Here is a 16,054-nt window from a genome sequence, read left to right on the forward strand (position 1 = left end):
TCCTGTTTCAAATGTGTAGTTGCAAGCTTTTTTGCAACCAATTAATTCTAACTGCTTGTGCAGCGAAATTCAAACACTTAGATTAGTTTTCAAATGGATTTATTTGCCGCGCAGGGCACTTATTAGAATTTATAAGTTTTAAATTGTTGCTTGGCAGCCAACTCGAATTAGTTGTGCCTAGGTTGCGATCAAAACGAAAGACTGACAGCTTATATCAATATGTAAAGCGAATCGAAACGAAACTCCAATCAGACGCTCGCCGGTTAGAGCGAAGGGCAGCAATGCAAGCAAAGCAATTCAGAAGGAGAGTGGACAGCAGCTTACAAAGAGCGCGCAAAAAAAACTATTTGCTCTTAGGCTGTAATTATGATTGTTATTTTCTGCTGTTGGATGATGTCCGCAGCCGTCGGTGTTATCTCTGCTGTTACTTGACCAAACATTCTCCCCCCGTTGGAAGGCAAGGGCTTTCAACATCATCCTGTTTGGGCAGCAAACACAGCTTTCGTACAGCTCTACGTATGACTCCAGTCGCAGTTTGAAGCACAGCAACTCTGGATACCCCATCAGATCCAGAGATCAGCTCTTGCACTCTGGCGAGTGGCCACTTCAGCGGCGGTAGATTCTCATCCTTTACAAGGACAACATCGTTAATGGAGAGTCCAGGCTGAGGAGTGCGCCATTTGGAGCGCTGTTGAAGAAGCGTCAAATACTCTTCGCGCCAACGGGCCCAGAATACTTGTTGGAGATATGTGACGCGCTGAAAATAATTAAGCCGATTGAAGTTAAGCTGCCTTAGATCGGGCTCAATGTATGATGAAGATGGCGCTGTACCCAGGAAGTGTGCGGGTGTCAAGACGTCAAGATCACCTGGATGCTGCAGCGAATCGAAATCCAAAATGGAAGAGCAAACAGATCGATAAAAGTGGTGCTTAGCAGTCTTCACAGCGGCTTCCCATAGTCCACCAAAGTGCGGAGAGCGAGGAGGGATGAACAACCATTCAATTGATTCGGTTAGGCAAAACTCGTTAACGGCCTTGACATGCTCGTCTCTCAGGAACAGGCGGTTCAGATCTGCTAGTTCGTTCTTGGCACCTACGAAGTTTGTCGCATTGTCAGACCAGATCCTTGAAGGTCGAGAGCGAGTCAGGATGAAACGTTTTAGGGCGTTTAGAAACGATGTTGTGGACAAGTCCTTTACAAGCTCTAAGTGCACCGCCTTTGTAGCGAAGCATATGAACAGACTGATATAGCATTTCACTGGTGGCCTGTTGCGCACTTCGTTCTTGTAGTAAAATGGTCCACAGTAATCAACGCCAGTGACCATAAAGGGATACGATGTATTAAGACGATCAGCTGGTAGGTCTGCCATTATATGCTCGGCCAATCGTGGCTTGGCACGAAAACAGATTATGCATTTGGCAACAATACTGGAGACTGTTTTTCGACCGCCAATGGGCCAGTACTGGAGCCGAATCGAAGACAATAAAGCGCGAGGTCCAGCGTGTAAGTTTCGTTTATGAAAGTAAACTATGATTGCTCGCGTCACAGGATGCTGACGGGGCAATATAATCGGATGTCGCGCTGAGAAGTCCAACGACGAGTTTTTCAGCCGTCCACCGATGCGAAGTAGGCCGAAGTCGTCAAGGAATGGCGCAAGAGAGGCCATTGAGCTAGACGGTTTGACATGCCTTCCTTCCTTCAATGCCTTGTAGTCATCGCTGAGAGTAGCCATTTGCACTGACCGCAGCAACCAATGTGTGCCATGATGCAAGTGGTCAACGGTTAGTTCAGCTCCTCGGATTCGATTTACAAATTTGTAAACATAAGCAAAGACCCGCTGCAGCTTGGAAAACGAATTGATGAACTTGCAACCAATCGAGAGATCCGGTTGCGCTGCAGTTCCGAGGAGTACCTTGTGTCGAAGTTCTGGTAAGGATTCGACAGGTACACAGGAGGCAGGCCACTCTTCCTTTCCCTTACTGAGAAAACTCGGACCATGGGCCCATAATGGAGACCGGAAGAGCTCACTAGGCAGCGCTCCTCGTGAAATTATATCCGCCGGGTTTAATTCGGTGGGAATATGATGCCATTCCATTCCAGTGGTGAGCTCTTGGATGGCTGCGACTCGGTTGGCAACGAAAACATTGAATTTCGAAGCATCATTGCGAATCCAAGCCAAAGTCACGGCAGAGTCTGACCAACAGTAATACCGACAGTCGAACACTTTCATTTGGCATATTTCGCTGAGAAGTTGAGCCAGTAATGCAGCTCCGCAGAGTTCCAGCTTTGGTACCGTGATGGTTTTCACAGGCGCGACACGCGATTTGGAGCATAAGAGACGCACGCTGGTGTTGCCATTGCACTTTGAGACTGTATAGACGCATGCTCCATAAGCGCTTAGGCTGGCATCACAAAATCCGTGAATCTCCACTGTACTGTCTGATGAGAGTGCTCGACGGGGATACTGGAATTGCTGAGTATACTCAAAATCAGCGCAGAAGTTGACCCAGGCTGTGCTTAAGTGTACGGGCAGGCTCTCATCCCAGTCCAGCTTTTCTCTCCAGAGATCCTGCATAAAAATTTTCGATTTTGTTATTACGGGACCAACAAGACCAAGGGGGTCGTAAAAGCGAGCAATTGCGGAGAGTATTGACCGTTTTGTCAGTCTGGAGGGCAACCTCAGTGGAGAGAAGGAGAAAAGGAAACAGTCTGAAGCGGGATCCCAAACGAGGCCTAACGTTTTCGTGATGTCACTGCCATCGTCAAACTTAAGCAGCGTTTCTCTATCCTCTTCCGGTATGTTTTGGAGTACAGATGTGTCGCTAGAACACCATTTGCGCAGCCTAAAGTTCCCCTTGGCGAGTAGTCCAGATGTTTGTTTCAATATCTCAATTGCTTCTTGAACACAGCTACCACCAGAAATGAGGTCATCCACGTAGAAATCTCTTTTAACAATGTCAGAGCCAATAGGGAAAGTTTTCTGCTCATCCATGGCCAGTTGGTGCATAGCTCGCACTGAGAGAAACGATGCTGGTTTTGTGCCGTAGGTGACGGTGTCTAATTTGTAAATCTGTATCTTCTGATGCTGAGACTCACGCCACAAGATACATTGAAAATAACTGTCTGCGGGTTCGACTCGTACGCATCGATACATTTTGCATATATCGCCTGTCAGGGCGACTGCAAATGTACGAAACCGCATCAGTATCGAAAACAGCTTCGGTTGGATGGTAGGACCTGCCATCAGTGCATCATTCAGCGAGTGTCCAGAGGTAGTAACTGCTGAGCCATCAAACACGACCCTTAGCTTGGTTGTAGTGCTATCCTCCTTCAGCACGCAGTGATGTGGCAGGTAGTACTTGCATTGGCCCAGTGCAGCTGAGGTAACAAGTGACATGTGACCCAAGTCAAGATACTCCTTGATAAATGCTGCATACTGGGGTTTCAATAGTGGATTACGGTCTAGTTTTCTTTCTAAGTTCAGGAATCGACGAACCGCCTGTTGATAGGAGTCACCCAGCGGATACATGCCTAGACGTAGCGGTAAACGAACTGAATAGTCGCCAGTCGACAGACGTTTAAAATTGGCCTGAAAGTGTGCCTCACAGTCGCGTTCCTCCTTGTTTGGTAAGGACTCAGGGTCGGTGCAGCCTTCCAATTCCCAAAAACGACGGATTAATTCATCAATCTGTGTATTAGGCTGCAGATGCGAGTCAACCAGCAGATCTGGATTCTCCATTGATCTCATGGCCATGAATGATGATTTTCCAGCATGTGAGGCACCTCCCGTAGCCACCCAACCAAGGCGAGTCTTTTGCAATATCGGCAGTCCAGCAGCTAGTTTAATCTGGCCGACGCATAGCAGATCGAAGAACAGACTGGCTCCAATCAACATGTCGATTTGCTGAGATTTAAAGAATTCAGGATCAGCTAGTTGTATATTTGATGGAATGTTCCATGATGCAGGGTCAAGAGTGAAGCCAGGCTGATTATCGGTGATGGATGGTGCAATCAAGGCCGGGATGCATGTGGAGTACTCCGACACTCGAGATTTGACATTGATGTTGACCGAAAACCCATCGGACGCAAATGCTGCATCACCAATGCCAGAGACGATTGCTGTTGACTTGAATTTGCGCAGCTGGAGCTGATGAGCAAGACGAGAGGTGATGATGTGCAACTGCGACCCAGAGTCGAGCAACGCACGGCAAGGCACCAAGGAGCCAGCGCGATTTTTCACGTTGATGACGGCAGTGGCAAGCAGGACCACATCGTGCTTGAGATGCTGGGCGGTAGTGAGAGGCGAAGATAAAAGTGCCGCCAAGGTGTTTTGGGATGACGAATAAGTTTCGGTATCTTGAGCATTGTTTGGGCTAGAAGCAGCGATGTGACTGCTTGTGTTGCCAAGATGCAACAAGCTATGATGTTTGCTTCCACAAACTCTGCAAGCGCTGGAGCCGCAGACTCTCAGCTGATGTCCCCTTTGCAGGCAGTTTAGGCACAGCGCAAGCCGCTTGGCTTCGTGAAGGCGCAGCAAGGGCGATAAATTTGCGAATTGCAAACATTTATAAATAGAGTGGCCTGCGACTTCACAAAACACACAAGCACTCGTTCCATTCCTAGTCACTACAAACGTTCTTCTACTACTGTTGTTCTGGCCCACCTGGGAGCTAGGCGTGTACATTGCCGTAGCGTGATCCGCATTTTCCAGCCTTTGGCAACGCCTCTCTATGAAGGTTGTAAACCGCTCGCATGATGGTATGACGTCCAACGGCGCATCATCCTCCCAGCTAGCCTGCGTAACGCTATCTAGTTTTTGCAGCAACGTATGTACTATGACGCAACCGGCGATCTGTTCCACACTGCCCATCGATTTTAAAGCACGTAGATGAGAGTTGAGCTTATCTGAAAATTCGCGCAGCTGTGCAGTCGCGCCCTTGTCCACCTTTCTCAAACCCAAAATTTCAGAGATGTGTGCCTGAAAAATAAGACGCTTGTTATTAAAACGCTTATCAAGCAGTTCTAAAGCGGCAGCATAATTTGCGTTTGAAATTTCCAATGAGCGAATTGTATCCAGCGCTGTTCCTTTAAGGCATGACCGTAGATGCTGGAGTTTTTCAATGTTGGTCAAATACGGATCCTTGTCAATGACCGTGGTGAACAGGTTCGAGAAATCGGCCCATTCTGTGTAGCCTCCACTAAACTCCGGCAATTTAAGTTGAGGCAATCGAGAGTGGTTTGGAACAACAAAGGTAGAACGCGAGTCATCGGCTGCGGCTGAATTGAAGGTGGAACAATGCGGAATCTGCTGAACCTTGCTTCGATTTCCGCGCTCGCGTTGAAGGGACAGCCGTAGCTGCCTAATAGTTGACTCAAAACTTGTCTGAAGATCCTCATCAACGCTGGCATGATCCACCTCCAACAAACCATCACAGACTATCTCAAATTTCGCCTGCAAGTCAGATGCCATGCTTATGTAATCTTGCAGCTCGTAGTCATCAACATCGCGAAGTCGAGCGGGATCAAGTTCCGAGGACAATCTATTGAGTCGATCAGTTAAATTCTTGATCTTTATTTTAAAAACAGCAGCCTGGGTTCCAACCGCCACTTGACTAGCTGATGTCGCCTCATCATTTCCATTTGCACTTGCACCTTCATCAAACATTATGAATGTAGCGCACAACAAGGTTCACACAGCCGAACTACAATACAAGTCTGATCGCGCAAGTGTTCGTTCGAGCGAGATAGCGTATAGCGGGTTATAGCGCGCAACGATTAGCGGGGATTTGCTACGGCGTTTATGTATAACAACCAACTGTATGCAGATGCGCAAGCAAACGGCTCACCACACAGCTTTGCCCGAACTGATAACTGTCCGTTGACACGACAAGAACGAAGTACAAGAAAAAATAGAAAAAATGAAAGAAAGAAATAATCACGTCGGGGTCACCAAAATGTGTAGTTGCAAGCTTTTTTGCAACCAATTAATTCTAACTGCTTGTGCAGCGAAATTCAAACACTTAGATTAGTTTTCAAATGGATTTATTTGCCGCGCAGGGCACTTATTAGAATTTATAAGTTTTAAATTGTTGCTTGGCAGCCAACTCGAATTAGTTGTGCCTAGGTTGCGATCAAAACGAAAGACTGACAGCTTATATCAATATGTAAAGCGAATCGAAACGAAACTCCAATCAGACGCTCGCCGGTTAGAGCGAAGGGCAGCAATGCAAGCAAAGCAATTCAGAAGGAGAGTGGACAGCAGCTTACAAAGAGCGCGCAAAAAAAACTATTTGCTCTTAGGCTGTAATTATGATTGTTATTTTCTGCTGTTGGATGATGTCCGCAGCCGTCGGTGTTATCTCTGCTGTTACTTGTTATCTCTGCTGTTACTTGCAACTACACAATATCTATGCATAGGTTTTATATTTATACAATTTAAAACAATAGTTTATTAATATTTATTTCAAGGTGATTTCCAATCATGTAATTATAAATTAAAAATTTGTATAACATTTCGGACTGACATATAAAAAAGTTTCTCCTGACTTACTCAAGGAGCTCGAGTCCTTAGCTGGTCAATGTTTGAATAAACGAAATAGTACGGATATTTTAATACCCTTGTAGAGATTTACCTTACTGCTTTGCAGAAATGAAAGAATAGTGAAAATTGTCTTCGATAATAGAATTTGTTGCCACACAAAAAACAAATTTTTGCTACTGATTCTTCCAATAAAGCTGTAGATAAGCAGCATAGTAAAACTAACAATTGCCGAGCTTGGTCAAGATATATTGATCAACAAAATAGTTTTACCTACAATTTTCTACTTTTCGATCGATCGCGATCATGGCAATTTGATGTAGTGGTCCCTTCTATGGGTTAAACAAGGATGGAAAAATATTTCTGATATCGGAGCCACATAATTGTTTTTTGCAAAAACATAGAAATGTGTAGAAATGCAATTTAAGCACTCGATTAACAGCATTATTTATTCGAGCCGCCAGACGCCAGGTAATTTTTCTTTAGTATTTTATTTATTTATTTTTTTTGGTTTCTTATCTTGTTGATAAATGTACTAATATGTTTGACAGGCCACGTACTTTTGAAAAATATTTGTGCTGCTTGCAATGCAAAGCCACAAGTGGTTTAAGCACATACAACTAATTTGCATATGGAAGCTATGACAGCATGACGCAGAGTGCTTGACTGATTGACCGTCTGTCTTTCTGTCTATTTGGCTTTGTGCTGTGGCAGCCACATTCCCGCTGCTAATAAATTGCAATTAGAATAACATGCTGATACATCTTGGCATGCTAAACTCTTTGCATTAAACTGCAAAAGAGCTCAGGCGGAGGGGAAAGGAGTGTCAGCCCAGGCCAGGCTTAGGAATGAGCCCAACTGACCTTGGCTAGGCAACGAGATTCATTTACCTCTTTAAATTTGTATACACATGAATATATGCAATTCTGCAAATGTGTATTGCCGCTATTCAAGCTCGTCGACAGAACTTTCAGGTTTCATTCATAAATAAAAATGCGAAATGCAACGTTAATTAATATGCTAATTTCTAATACGGACACAACTGCGAATTAGCCCACGGCTAATTCCGACAATTACACTATTATGATTCAAATGGATTGGCAGCAGTCAGCAACTGGGCGGAGTTGGATGTGGGCTAATTAATTGCTCTTGGGTCCTAAACGATAATCACCATTCCGTGGACCGCCAACGCTTTGTCTTTGTCTTTGCCACGGCTTTTGTGCGAGCAGCAAAAAACTAATTCAGAAAAACTATTCGCATAGGAGTCAGCTCGTGTCCAGACTGTCAGTCACAGAGAGCACAACTTTATCCAGGCTCTGACGAAAGCATGCACTTCCATATTGCTTAAAGTCATATTTCAGTATGACAACAACGCGTCTAGCTCGCGCCTCTGCGCATGCAAGTTTTTCCTCTTGTTTTCCATTACATAAACGGAATGCTGACGAAATTTCCATGCTTAACCGATGACGTTGACTTGGAACAGCGTATTTGGTTACCACGCCATCATTGTCGTTGACCAACGGACCAAGGCGTTTCGGCCAGCTGCGTGGGGCCCGGGTATACCAACTTGAAAGGTAACTGGGTATGCGTTGCTATATTGGGGAACTGTCGAATAGACGGATAGAATTAGACAGACTCTGAAGATCTGAGGGCCGCGAATAACTTTTCTATGTGAATAAAGAGAACTGCATCGCAGATACGTATGACTACGGTACAGGCAAACGATATAGGATACAGGGTATTTTCCGGTTTAACTTGACTGTAATTGTTAAAAACAAGTAATATACCTAATATAGTGATACCTCCTTCTTACCCTGCTTCGAAAGACTTCTCATCGTTGCACTGTTTTAACGAATTTAACTTTGTAAGAGGATAGGACGGTAGTTGCGAAATAAATCATATATTATTTAAACAAATTTTTGTGCCTTCAGTTCTTCGATTTCGGGAAAGTGTTGACCAAAAAATGTTGGAGATATCTTGAAAACATACAATTTCCCAGCTGCAATATACCCTATTTGAAATTCGTTTGCAAGGGTGTTTTACGCATTTTTAGTCAAGCTCAATAGATGAATTAGCTCAGAGAGCCTCTGACTTGTTTTATTTTGTTTACTTTAAAGTAGAATACCCGCTTTTATTTTATTTATAGATTTTTTCTGATAGAGTTATTTCAACTACAATGCTATTACTTAGTATACCCTAAGCCCATTGACAATTGATGTAGGGGTATAATGATTCGTGTAAATTTGTGTAAAATGCTGAATGAAACTGTAATTATGAAGACGTCGATCTCAGAAACAATAAAAGTCTCAGACTTGAAACGATAACTTGTATCTTTCTTGGGAAATCTATAAAACTCGAATACTATTTCTTGATCATATCTCTAAAGTTCTAAGAGCTTGAGTCACCAAACTTGTCGTGTGTCTCCACGACTGGTATATACAGATCAGTTATTTTATAAATTCCCGCACTCTTAGTTGTTTTTGGTACAATCATTCTATAGAGTAACGGATGTGTACAACTGGCAAACAAACTCGCAAACAAGTTCCATTTATGAAGTCCAATTGTGGCATTCATCACTTTGCGTCTGATCTGATGTACCAAAAGGGCGCTAGCGCTTTGTTTTTATCGTCGTGCAGGGACAAAGACAAAGGGCGTCTTAACCTTTCCAAGTTACCAAGTTGCCTGTGGAAACTGCAGCTGTTGCTATTGCTGTCTGCGTTATAAATGATGGTCTAACATTTTCTCGAGAGCTAACGTAGCGCCACATGCCACGGCAAAAGATCTAAAACGTATGCTCTCTGTTTTGCTGTCTGAATTTTGTGCAGCCCACGCATTCCGACAACCAAAGAGAACGGGCGCAACAGAAACAAAAACCTGCTGCATCATTTTTTACTCGAAGATTACATAATGATTGACAATTCATTATGCCAGCGAGCAGTGCTCGAAAGGCGTTCTATATGCAGTCCAATCGCAGGCCTAAGGTCTCCGGACTGGATACTGTGCTTGTTTTTAATGGCTTGTAAGATTAGCCGGCTCTAGGCAATGAGGAAGTGTTCTGCTTGGCTTTTGGGCCCACATCTTGCAGCAATATAAGTTATTAATGGCTGTTTATATTTTACCTTTTCTGGTGAGTAACTGAGAGCCTCTCAATATGCAAGCTGCACTCCCATGGGCACAATAATTAAGTAAGTAGATACGCTGCTCGGCTCCAAGGCCGGGCCACATTATAATTGACATCCCAGAGGTGTGACCGCAAATATCGTGAACTTTCAGAACAATAGAATTCAACACAAGTCAACTTCTTTTGACTGACACAGTGCTCAACTTGTTTGGGGCTTTGCACACCTGCTTCTGGGCTCTGATGCTAATTGAAGCAATTAGTGTGCTCTTAAATATCATTTATTTTGTGTTTTTCAATATTTTTACTGACTCAATCCGCTTGTTCTGTGGGGAGCAGGGGCTCTGGTAGGGGACCTTATAATTATTCAAAGCATTGGCAACTCGTCGGCATTTGCGCCTCGCTGTCTGGTCTTATAGCTCTAAAGCAACTACTACATAAATGACCTTCGCTACGTTCAATTTTTGAATGAGATAAATAAAAAACAAAAAATTCCGTCCTCGAGAGTACTCGACTAGAAGATACCTTGGGTTCAGAGTTAATATCTAGGAAAAACAACGTTTGCCTTTTCTATTATATAAATAGGAAATTAAAGAAAAATATCTGTTAATGCGAAGTTAACACACACACATTGGGCGTGACGTACACTGATTCATAAGAGACATACATCCTTGATCGGTATATCAAGAGGATGCTGTTGACCTCTTTATATTGTCAACAGCTAAATCGATGTAGGACACTAGAGTGTCACCTATTCCAATAGTTCTTCAATTAGATTCCTGACACGGACTTCTAGTCCTCGCCTAAAATATTGTTTTTTCAAGTGAAAGATAGTTGCATATTCATACATATTCATATTCATACATATAAACTAGAAAAGGAATCATGCTTAATGAAACCTGATATTGAAATATATTTTGTAATTTATTATGCTACCAGGTTTTGTTTTTTACTCATTCATTCGATCCACTACATTCTTTTTTTGAGGGAATTTCGACCGAAATGTGTGTGTTGTGTCCCCCAGTTGCGTACATCCTTGCCTGGGCGATCGGCGACGCACAAAATGAGCTGCATGACAGAGAGCAAATCCATCGTAGCAAATCCATCCGTATCCACCTGCCGCGCCCTGCCCCATCTCACGCTGACATCGTTGAGCGCCTTCTTCTCTCAACTCGAAATTGTTGCTGTGCTTGTTGTTCTTGCTAATTTTTCTGCTGCTGCTGTTGCTGTTGCTGCTGTGTAAAGCCCACAACAAAGATGTTCTAAATGTTACTTCATATACTGAAAGCCGTTATTGTTATTGCAGTTGTTGTTGTTCTCAGCTATTGTGTGCTGGTGTCGTTGTTCTCTCTTAGCTTTAGGTGCTCAGCAGCTGTTGGTGTTGTTGCTTCTGCTCTCGCTCTTGCTATTGTTGCTGTTGTTGTTGCTGCTGTTGTTATTATGGTCGCTTTATTGTGTAATCAACAAATAACGGCACTTAATGACTGAATGAGTTTTTCAGCAGAAGCCAGCAAACGGTAGATGCATTTTGCGGTATACGCCATTTCCAAGCTAGTTGCTTGCAGCTTGCAACTTGCAACATTACTCACGAGATTCGAGGCGTTACGCGTACATATCCAGCGCGTCGATAACTTTATTTTTGGGCCGCATTCTGTGGTCCCCTTTTATGGTTGTGTGCCTGCTGATGTCTACGTGTGCGTGTGTGTGTGTGTGTCTGTGCCTGTGTCTGTTCTTACAATTATCTAAGACATGGATAGTTCTCTATGTGTTTCACATAGCATAGCCACCTCCTGGCACTTTCTACTAAAGCACGCCGATCGCTGCTGTCAATCGGTTCACAATCCATTTAACGGCTACACTGCCTTCAACACACGCAACTTTTGATTGGTTCTGTTGTGCCTCAGTGACTTCCACTATGTTTTTTTATGCAAGCCTTAAAAACTTGCCCAATTAGGAGATGCCCGTATTCATTCCCCGTTGCTCTCTTCATCTCTATATATAAAACTGATTGTCCTGACTGACTAACTGTTTGCTGATCAACGCACAGCCGAAATGGTAAAAGCTAGAAAGCTGAAGTTTTTACTGTATGTAGTTACCTTTTGTGATGGCTGTGCACGCTAAGGCTTAGAAAAAACCGTGTTCAACATCCAATCGACATTAAACTCTTTTCCAAAGATTATTCATTAAATTCATTTGATTACCATTCATTTCATTTCCAAAAATCCATTTCAAGCGTGGGTGATGTATTTTGCATGCAAATCAATTTCCAAGGCTCCTTGTCAAAATCATTTGAAACTTATCTCAATCATTTCGCAGAATCCAGATTTTAAGAGCCGAACCATGCACAAGGGTCCAAACCAAAATCGGAAATGTTGACCTATGTCTAAATAGGATATTTGGGGGTACCATTTTGACATAAATTTTGACCAATAATAACAGCCAGCCAGCCAGCCGAACCTCTTGAAAATCGGATAAGATTTGACCGAGTTATCCGCAACTATCGTTCCGTCAGAAATTAAATCGTAATTTCGAATTAGTCTATTAAGTGCATACTTTTAGGTGTTGCAGAACTTTTCTATTAGAATAAGCATTAGAATCTTGTCATTCAGTAATATCTAGACAGAGAGAGCAATTTGATCTGAAAAGCTCATTTTCAATATATTCTGGCTATTTTGCAGCACATACAGCTAACATACTTCAGTTGTTGCCCACAATTCAAAGACAATTAATGTTCATTGTTCATTTTTAATTTTACAATTTTTTTAATACATCGATTGTGTATCTTGCTTGAATAATAAATGCTCAGAGTGAATTTTCCTCGCCTCTTATTTTAAGCAAATCTCGTAGGTGTTAAGGGCCAGAGACATGTAGCTTCTTTAATATCATATATGTTAAATATCTATTATATGTATTTTATTTTATTGCAATCCTAGTTGAAAACTACCGACTAGGATTCACTTGTTTCTCTTGATCTTATTTCGCAATAGCATCTTGTCATGAAATACGCAATGAATTTTTATGAAGCTATTTAATCTTATAAATCGGTACACTGTCAATTCAATTTGTATGTCCTGTTAGAAAAACCTAATCCTAATATAAAGGCCATTTGCAGCGATAATATATACAATTAGAAAATACCGAAAGTGAGAAAAAAGCGAAGCATTAAATATAATCTAAATTATTTTAAGCATATAACATTTACAATATACCTACTTAACACACTATACATCAAATTCTTTTATTATTGCAATATATTGAGAACGATGAGATGTATTCGGCACTCCGAAGATTAATTAACCTTGTAGACAATGGACTTACGGTTTGCAAATATGTGAGAATAAGGAAGCTCATAAATTAGGTGAATATGATTTGGAAACAAAATACGGAAAATATCGGTAGTAACCTGCAAAAGGAAGATTTTATTACTACAAGAGAGAATTCTTAAGTGGAAGAGGAAATATTGCATACTTTCATGCGTCTCAATTTATTGTTTGTGGACGGTGGAATGCTAATTTTGACTCAATATATTTTGTTAAATTTCTAATGCAAATTGTTTGATATTAGAGTTGTCAAGATCTGCCAAGAAATAATGCTTAAATTTCATCTAGTATGTTATACTTCAAAAGCAGTCCTATATCAATTTGTATAAACTTATAAACGTGCCGTACATTAGTTGTGTTTATAAAACTGGAGTAATCGAATTTGCAACGTGGGTCGATTTACTTTTATCGATAGCCATCATTGATTACCAGCCCTGCACATGTTGTTCGTCAGATTGTGTATTTTATATAAACCTGTTATAGAACTAGTTGAAAAGCAACCAACCACATTTTTTAATCCAAACATTCCAGCAGATTGAAAATCTTAACGAAATACAATCAGCTTATATGTAGTACAGATTTCATTAATTCATTAAATCAGATTTTTATTTTTTGGTTATATTCAGAATTCCATATTACACAATATGTGCGTGTGAATTCGTACATCAGAATGATTTGAATGATATATGTTCAGCCTTTTATAAGAATTTAGTTCCGTAAGATTCAACCCTAACCAATTACGAATTTGTACGTTGAATCAGATATTGGTCGCCTAGAGACTATGGGTTTTTTAAATGCAGATGCTCCTTGCTCGGATTTGAATGGTTTAGATATGTGAGTCCCAGTGCTTGGTCCATTCAACGGAGATCAGGCGACCCAAATCCAGTTGCCAGATGGCTCCATTTTGGTTGGCCTCAATGGCCTTAACAAAGTTCTGGGCGCACTCCAGAGTCGTTTGAGTGGGATGCTCAAGAAGTAGCTCGCCCACGCGTGGCTCGACATCCAGCCACGAATTGAATTTGTGCACCAGGGGTGTCCTAGTGATGCCCGGATTGATGGAATAGGCCGTTACACCAGTAATAGGCGCCAGTCTCTATTCAAATTAAAGAGATTTGGTATTTCACATTCGGTTTGTTATCTGACTTACTTACGGCCAGTGAGTTGGTAAAGCTTAGAGCAGCTGCCTTTGAGGCGGAGTAAACAGGCACCTGGTAGATGGCATTAAAGCCAGTCACCGAGCAAATGTTTGCAATAACTCCGCCCGGGCCGCCCTTGCGCTTATCCCAGAATTCCATAATGGCAGTTGTGGTATTCACCGTGCCCGTAAAATTTACCGCAATAGTACGCTCAATCTGGTGATCGTCCAAAATGCCAGCGCCATTGATAAGCAGATCCACAGTCTTCAGCTTGGCAAAGATCGTCTTCAGTAGCTTTGTGGTTTCTGCCACCGGCACAGTTACATCATAGGGATAAAATGTGACTGTCACCTTTGGGTTGATTGCCTTCAGCTCGGCAATAGCGGTCGGGTTCTCGATACGGTCAAGGATCACCAGGTTCTAGGCAAATACATTTTGTTGTTAATATACTATTCCATCTTACAAAAGTCTGATACACACCTTTGGTCCACTCTTGACAATCTCCCGACTGGTGTCCAGTCCAATACCACCCAGTCCAGCGACAAAGATAATGTTCTTGTTAGCGATCGCCATCCTCTTAATGATGCTTTCTAGTCAGTTCACCTGTTCAGACGAAGAACGAACAACAGATTCTAAGTTGTTCAAGTCTATGCCTACTATTTATAACCGCGCAGCCGGTGGCTTTTTTTAGTGTTCCCTTGCCGGCCAATCTTATGTGGCTTATCAAGAACGCCGGCAGCGAAGTCGACGTTAAAACTGACAGAACTGTTCGTGTTTTGTTTTGTTGCGTTTTCTTTTGGTTTTTTTCCAGTCAAGTCTTGCCGAATTTACGTATGTGCTTAATTTAGACGCAACATTTGTTTATTTATTTTTTGTTTTGCTTAAGATTCGTATGCTCGTTCGGCAATGCGTGTGCTTTGTGTGTTGGTAGAATATTAATTAAGATTTCAAATATTTCACAATATCATGCATGCGCAGCTATTTGACTAGTTTATTTAAAATTAGAAAACCAGAACAAACTAGTTTAAGACCATAACTAATAGATGGCCGACTATAAGATACCCTCTCCAGCACAGGACCAAGACCTGTTAAGGTCCGCACTAAGTAAACAGGGCTATCAAGAATATATGAACAAAATCGTTGATAGCCTGCACAGTAATATGAAAATATGTACATATATTTGTGCCCCAGGCTGTTTACTATTTTCCTATTATTACACACTACAACTTACTTTGCGGTCGAGAAATAATAATATGAGGAACGTGCAACTGATCCGATCTGCCTGATTACACTGTGCTGATTGACACTGTTCTCTATGCGAGTGGCCCCTTAAATACTTGTAAGTCAAATCCCAAGCCTCTGTCTAAGTCGCGGAGACGTTCAGTGTCTAGGTAATGTAATGCTCTTGTGTAAATTTACAAAAACAAATGGGCGTGTGCTCACATGTGTACTGGTATGGAAACATCGAGTATTGCGATAGGAGAGAGGCATGGAACGCGGCACGCTTGGAGATTCGACCTTCAGTGAATGTCAAAGCAATATACGTGGACTAAATGTTTGCTTTTTATGGTCGCAAATTGAGCATCGGCTGATTTGCATCTGCCGAGTAGGGCGTACCGAATAGAATTATCATACTTGGGTCAACAATTGCTTAACACGAGTTCCATTAAGCAAGAAAAACCAAGCCCACCACATGCTAAGAACGTTTACAATTATCAACCTTAACTGGCAGGTATTCATTATAGCCCTTTCAAGCAACCGTATCTCACCATTCTGTGTGCATTTACATTCGAAAAAAAAAACTTGGATATTATAATATCCCAATAAAAAAGACTCAACAGCAATGTCTCGGCTAGAAACTGTCTCAGCCGAACGGCATTGATTAAGATAATATACTTAGTACATATTGCAGGCAAATAGAGTATAGCTATACAATGTAAAG

General features: G+C 42.1%; 2 protein-coding genes across 4 annotated transcripts in view; one reads left to right on the forward strand and one right to left on the reverse strand.

The window, feature by feature from the left end:
• osp (myosin phosphatase Rho interacting protein outspread) overlaps window positions 1-16,054 on the forward strand; it is a 123,831-nt gene that overhangs the window by 88,181 nt on the left and 19,596 nt on the right. The window lies entirely within an intron of this gene.
• On the reverse strand, window positions 13,565-15,446 carry LOC116651443 (alcohol dehydrogenase). The gene is made up of 4 exons (XM_032437803.2): window positions 15,344-15,446; window positions 14,593-14,715; window positions 14,128-14,532; window positions 13,565-14,069 (listed from the first exon to the last, which is right to left on the reverse strand). The coding sequence occupies exons 2-4, from the start codon at window positions 14,683-14,685 to the stop codon at window positions 13,803-13,805; spliced, it is 765 nt and encodes a 254-aa protein (XP_032293694.1). The 5' UTR covers window positions 14,686-14,715; window positions 15,344-15,446; the 3' UTR covers window positions 13,565-13,802.

This window comes from Drosophila virilis, chromosome 4 (assembly GCF_030788295.1).
Source record: "Drosophila virilis strain 15010-1051.87 chromosome 4, Dvir_AGI_RSII-ME, whole genome shotgun sequence".
In the NCBI taxonomy this organism is placed as follows: Eukaryota; Metazoa; Arthropoda; class Insecta; order Diptera; family Drosophilidae; genus Drosophila; species Drosophila virilis.